General features: G+C 33.9%; 1 protein-coding gene across 1 annotated transcript; it reads left to right on the top strand.

Moving 5' to 3' along the window:
• The first annotated feature begins 5,543 nt into the window (after window positions 1–5,543).
• Window positions 5,544–6,806, top strand: LOC135957670 (uncharacterized). The gene is made up of 2 exons (XM_065508456.1): window positions 5,544–5,717; window positions 5,809–6,806. The coding sequence occupies exons 1-2, from the start codon at window positions 5,712–5,714 to the stop codon at window positions 6,523–6,525; spliced, it is 723 nt and encodes a 240-aa protein (XP_065364528.1). The 5' UTR covers window positions 5,544–5,711; the 3' UTR covers window positions 6,526–6,806.
• Window positions 6,807–7,152: the final 346 nt, after the last annotated feature.

Here is a 7,152-nt window from a genome sequence, read left to right as displayed (position 1 = left end):
ACTTTTACCGGTAACAAAATATGTTAATCTCAAAATTGCTGCTACATATAAAGTTAATACATTTGTATTTAAATGCGCGTTTCTTATTGCTAATTTTTCAGCAGGGGAATTAGTTCCCCTTTTTGGGAATTTATTGTGGTTTGAGATTTTTTTTATTTTATTATGGCATTCATGTAATTTAACAGTTATAAGTAGCTGTAGAATATTTAATAGATCGAAATTGAATTTGAAATATGTAATTTGCAATAGTTGTTTATTTTTTTTTTGAAAATAAAACATTAGTATTTTTAACAAAAAGTTTAGGTAAGTCCCAGCTATAAATTTACGTTTTTTTATGTGTATTTTATATAAAATATTCAAATCATACAATTGTTTTTTGAATACGGGAATATAAAATCTGAGAAGAAAATATATTGCAATGGCCATGAGTCATATTTGTATTTACTTAGGTAGATACCTTAGGTTTATACCCACCACCACAAATATGGGGGTATATTGATTTTGTCATTAGGTTTATAGCTCATGGAAATATTTGTCGTAGACCCACAAAAGTATATATGGGGGATTTTATGTCAAGTAAAGCAACTTTTGAAATATATGTCTTCCGATCGGGATGTAATTTCAGACACCATATTTCAACAAGATCGCTGGAGAACTCTCTGAGTTAGAGGGGCTCAAATGCAAAACATTTTTCTTTTCAAAAACATCAAATATTAATATTCATTCGTGAGTGATTTTCGGAAGTGGGCCTTATATGGATGCTATGACCAATTACGGACCGATCACCATGAAATTAGGTCGTGTAATTTATGTGTATATGGAAGTTATTTATGTTGAATTTTGTGTGTATACCAACATTTTTAAGAGATTTATGCACGTTAAAGAGATTTTCGGAAGCGGGTCTTATTTGGGAGCTATGACCAATTATGGACCGATCGTAACAAAATTTGCTGACATTAGTTTTGTATATATAAAACTTATTGTGGAGATACATTAATAAATTAAACATTTATGACCGATAAAGTCCCATTTCGGGAGTACATTTGTACGGGGGCTAGGTGAAATAATGGACCGATTTCAGTCAGATTCAATAGGCTTCGTCCTTGGACCAAAAAAATAATACATACCAAATTTTATCGAAATATCTTCAAAATTGCGACCTATACTTTGCGCACAAGGTTTACATGGACAGACAACCAGCCAGCCAGACGGAAGGACAGACATCGTTCAATCGACTCAGAAAGTGATTCTAAGTCGATCGGTATACTTTAAGGTGGGTGTAAGACTAATATTTTTGGGCGTTACAAACATCTGCACAAACGCATTATACCCTCCCCATTATGGTGGTGTAAGGTATAATAAAAAATCGTTGACATTTTCCGAAATCAAAAACTCTTTTTAAAATGAGCCATATTTTCTCGACAGAAAGCTTAGATATTTTCCTTGAAGACCTATTTGGTCGCTTAGTGGGATACGAGATTGCTATCTATCAAAATAAATGTTTTGTAACTCAAAACTTAAAATTTTTGGCTTATTTTGCAAAATCAAAAAATCGTTTTTATTCAGACTGAGCCCTTTTTTATTTTACTCAAAAGATAGCTAAGATAGATAAGATATATTTTTTATTTTTTTATATATATATTAATATATTTTTGGACGCTTAGTGGGATGTGAGTAGGATATCTATCAAAACAAATATTTTGTAACTCAAGACATGCAATTGTTGACTTTTTTTTGGAAAATCGAACTTTTTTTCAAAATGGGCCCTTTTCTTAAACTTTTTTTGCTCAAAAGAAAGCTTAAGTGTTTTACTCTAAATCCAATTTGGTCGCTTAGTGGGATAAATATCAAAATAAAGGTTTTGTAATACAAGACACACAATTTTTGATTTTTTTGTTGGCAAAATCAAAAACTTTTTTTAAAATGAGCACTTTTTTTTATTATTTTTTTTTGTTTAAAGAAGACTTAGGTCTACTCCTTTAAGATGGTTTTGGTCGCTTTTATTTATGATAATGATAATTTTTTAATGAAATTTTACCGTTATATATATTTTTCTACTGAAAATGAAACACTCGAAACAAATTTAAAAATTTGTAATCAGGACTTCCACAAATTCCAAAAAAGGTATTGATCCCAAAAATGCTATTTTTTAGTTTTTTTTCTATAACATCCATACCAGAGGCGGGGTTATCGGAACCCCTTACAAAATTATTAAGAACGTATATGGCCATCGAAAACGGGTTACTATATTTTGATACCGACTACGAGATTTGAGAATTTTTGCCCTAAAGTTGAATTTTACATAAAAAAATAGGCGTTACTTGGATGGACCTGGTCTCCTCGATATCAACAATTTTCAAATTTGTTTTCATTTTAAATATTGAATGTAAAGTTAGCTTTTCAGAAAGTATAAATTCTTAATGCATCTTCTTAGAAATTTTTTAGATAGCTTAAAAAGAAAGTACTGTTTTTCCCAAAAACTAGCGAAAAATCGATTTTAAATTCAAATGCATATAACTCTGAAGTCAGTCACGATTTTAAAAACAATTATTTTTCTGTTTCACATATACGTTTAGTGTTAGTTCAATAAAAGAAAAGCGGAGAAAATCGCGAAATATTTGGACCCGCTGTTATTAAAAAACTGGAGTAGGATGGGTAAAAATGCTGAAAATTTTATTTTCAAATACAAATAACTCATAAGTTATAAGGAGTTTCTATTAAAATTGGAACACAGACGAAGAAATAGGATCGTTTTAAAAATAGAATTTACCCCAGGTGTCCTACTTTGGGGACCCCTGGCCGTACCCCTGGTAGGCTCATGCTGTCAAAATTCAAAACTTAAACTCAGCAATACTTCCTCATTACTCATGTCAAATTTCATTCAAAGCGGACTAAGGGTTTAGGAGTTACAGAAGTTATTTACCTCTTTTATTATACCCTACACCATCATAGTGGGGAGGGTATAATGCGTTTGTGCAGATTTTGTAACGCCCATAAGTACTAGTCTAACACCCATCTTAAAGTATACCGATCGACTTTGAATCACTTTCTGAGTCGATTAAACGATGTCCGTCCGTCCGTATGGCTGACTGGTCGGCTGGCTTTTCATGTAAACCTTGTGCGCAGAGTACAGGTCGCAATTTTGAAGATATTTCGATAAAATTTGGTACATATTATTTTTTCGGCCCAAGGTCGAAGCCTATTGGCTGAATTCGGTCTATTATTTCACATAGCCCCCGTACAAATGTCTTTCCGAGATTGGACTTTATCGGTCATAAATGTTAAATTTATAAATTTATCTCCACAAATTTCGCTCCAAATAAGTCTTATATATACAAAATTCATGTCACAAAATTTTGTTACGATCGGTCCATAATTAGTCATAGCTCCCATATAGACCCGCTTCCGAAAATCACTTTAACGTGCATAAATCTCTTAAAAATGTTGGCATACACACAAAATTCAACATAAATAACTTTCATATAGACATAAATGACACGACCTAATTTCATGGAAATCGGTCCATAATTGGTCATAGCTCCCATATAAGGCCCACTTCCGAAAATCACTCAAAAATATAAATTATTGAAATTTTAAAAGAAAAATGTTTTTGCTCTTTCACTTAGTGTAGGGTATTATATGACCGACCATACTTTCTTACTTGTTTTTTCTATACCACTGTGTGTGATGCTTTAATGCTATAAAGAAAATAATTTTTGCATCGAATCATTACCTGTGATGAAACATGGATCCATTACAAAACCCCAAGTGTATATGATACCCGTCCAATAAGCCGAATCGACACCAAAGCCAAATATCCATAGCGCTATTTGGTGAGAGCAAAATGGTCATATCTATTATAAGCTGCTGAAATCTGAGCAGACCCTCATAGGGAACCTAGCCGAACACAACTGATTCATTTGAAGCGAGTTTTTTTTTCGTAAAACATTCATCATCATTAATTCGTAATATTCCATCTTCACAACGCTCGGTCACATGTTGCAATACCTTTTAAAAGTATTTAGAATGATGAGGTTGGGAAGTTTTGCCTCACTCGCTTTATAGTCCAGACCGTGCCCCTTCCGACTACTATTTGTTTCGATCGATGCAGAGCGCTTTGTATGGGAAATTGGCTTGATTCGTTCTTGATCAGTTCTTTTGCCGCGGAATACATATCTTGCAAGATAGATCGGAAATGCTCATAGCTAGCAATGGCCAATACTTTGAATAATTTTATATTGTACAAATATTTATAAATTAAAGGTAACAATTTAAAAAAATCCCTCATTTTTAATTCATACACCCAATATTGAAACACATATGTATATTATCTGGGAGCTTCGGAAAGCATATTTCAACCACTCGGCATAGATAAATACACATATATCGGAAACAATCCTCTAAATGATCTGACTCTGTTGTCAAAAACCTAAGTGTTGAGAATGTCCATTAGTTGATCGAGATTTAGTTGATCGAGTCTCAAGTCTCCGCTCTATTTGAATTTCTCTATGCCAGTCGTGGAAATCCTTCGATTGTCTATTTTATCGCTCACAGTGAGCGAACATATATTTCACCTACTCTGAAAGCAAGATCAGTTTCTCATTTAAAACTTATGGTAGGAGATTTTGGAAATTTAAAGTATATTTAATACAAAATACTATGACAACACTTTCTTGCAAATTTAATCTTCCCTCTCTTCCATAAGGGAACTTGTTTATTTTTTTGCCATGTCAACTTAAAGGCCGATCACGCACTCAAAATAAATGTGTGAAGTATAAAGTAACAATTATGGGATTGCAGGGGATTTACAATACCCGTGCAAAAACGAACATCAAAAACAAATACAAGTCGAATTTTAAACACTCTTTTGATTGAAACTATTATAATTTATTTGTTGGCTATTTAAATTTATTTTAATACAAATGTGATGAATAAAATAAATTATTTATTTTGCCTTATTAGTAAATTAGTAGCAACAAATTATAACTGTAAAATTAGAAATCCAATTTAATGAGACTAAATAATTACAAATAGCTTATTTATTATTCTTGTAACAAATATTGTTGTAAAGAGTTATGGAAATTTTAAATAATTCTACACTATTGGAAAATGTTGGTGGAAATATTTCCTCATGTTACCAACACAATTCCAAATTGAAGGTATCCTCTTCAATCCAATAACAATGTGTAAGCAATAAAAATACCTTTAATATGACTATTTATATGACTTTTTATTGGAAATTTCCTTGTTGTGGTCACCAGTTAAAGAAATGCTTTGGTTTTTAAATCGCTGGCATAAATTTATTAGTTTTATGAGATGATGTTGCTCGTATTAAAGACTTTCGTTTTCATTTAGGTCACCTTCACTTTAGTGCTGCAAAAATGCTGTTTTTTAGCCCATAATAATGATGTTAATACCAATGATTATGACGATGATGATGATGATGACGACAATGATGTTTCTTTGGATTGTTGTTTGTCTTTTTACATGCAAACATACTCGCTCGTACATAAAAATGTTGTATCTCTCTGCATAATCTTGATGATAAACGCTCGTAATGTCGTGTGTTATGATGTTGTGCGAGGTTTGTAGTATAAAAGTTGGAGTGGTTTTTGAAAATATCGTTAGTTATCTAAACACAGTTTGGTACTACAGTTTGGTTAGCTTCGTCTACACAATTTGATTTTAAATTAAACAAAACTTACAACAAAATGAAGGTGAGTTTCCGGCATGATCAACGATTGGAATACTTTACTATATGGATATTGGCAAGAATGTGAATTAATTTGTTTTTTTTTTATTTTTAAGGTTTTCGTATGCCTATTTGCTTTGGTAGCTGTTGCCCAGGCTGGATTTTTGGGCCTTGGCGGTGGTAGCTCTGGTGGCTACAGCTATGGCGCTGGCAGTGGTGGCTACTCCGGCGGTCACTCCGGTGGATACTCTGGTGGTCACTCCGGTGGATACTCTGGTGGTCACTCCGGTGGCTATTCTTCCGGTGGCTATTCATCCGGTGGCAGCAGTGCTGCTACTGTTGTTAAAGTAGTCCATGAAGGAGGTCTTGATCATGGTCATGGTGGTGGCTTCGATGGCGGTTACAGCGGTGGTTTCGATGGCGGTTACAGCGGTGGTTTCGATGGCGGCTATGGCGGTGGTCATGGTGGCGTAGAAGATGTCAAAATCGTTAAGGTCGTCTCTCACGGCTCCTCTGGCGGTCTTGGTGGCTACTCCGGTGGTCATGGAGGTTTCTCTGGCGGCCATGGTGGTTTCTCCGGTGGTCATGCTGGCGGTGATGTTAAAATCGTTAAAGTAGTACATGAAGATGGTGGCTTCGTTGCTGGCGGTCACGGTGGATTCTCCGGTGGTGATGCTGGCTACTCTTATGGCATCGGTGGTGGTCATGGAGGTTTCTCCGCTGGTCATGGTGTCGGTGGTGAAGTGAAAATCGTTAAAGTAGTCAGTGGCGGAAGTGGTGGTTACAGTGGCGGTCATGGCGGTTGGTCTGCTGGTGGTCATGGTGGTTGGTAAATTTAACCACTCATCTATCCAACTCTAAACACATCTGCCATTTTTTTTTGTTAAACTAATCTAATCTTTCATCTTTTGTGATATATTTCCGTTGTTTTTCCTTTGTTCCTGTTTCTTCACCACTCACCTCACTGCATTACAGATTGGCTGTTAAAACCAATCATTTTGTTGCTAGTTTTTTAAGTTTCAACGTGTAGACATTATTAATTTTTGTTAGTAATTAAAACACTTTTTGTAAATTGTTGACCAAAAAAAATAAAAATATTAAAAAAAAAATAAAATGTATAAATGATTGTTTTTATGGAGTACTAGCTGACCCAATAGACGTTGTCCTGTCCAAGTTAAAAAAAATGCTTGTGATCGATTTGTGAATTCGTGAGAAGAGGGTAAAAATAGTTAAAGAGAAAAAAACGTATTATTGAATGATACTAAGCTACTAAGAGACAAAGAACATAAGTTTGTTGTCAAAAATCTTAAGGCCCTAATTTTGTAAATCACGTCACCAAAGTGATATTTATGTGCAAAGCAAAAACAACATTTAACACATTTCAAAAATTTGTTTTTGTTTTATGTACAAATTCTGAACCAAACAAACGCACAAAAATTCAAGCGTTGATTTGCCTTTCA

Source organism: Calliphora vicina, chromosome 4 (assembly GCF_958450345.1).
Source record: "Calliphora vicina chromosome 4, idCalVici1.1, whole genome shotgun sequence".
Classification (NCBI taxonomy): Eukaryota; Metazoa; Arthropoda; class Insecta; order Diptera; family Calliphoridae; genus Calliphora; species Calliphora vicina.
Note: the sequence above shows the minus strand (reverse complement) of the source record. Positions and strands in the feature narration are given on the sequence as shown.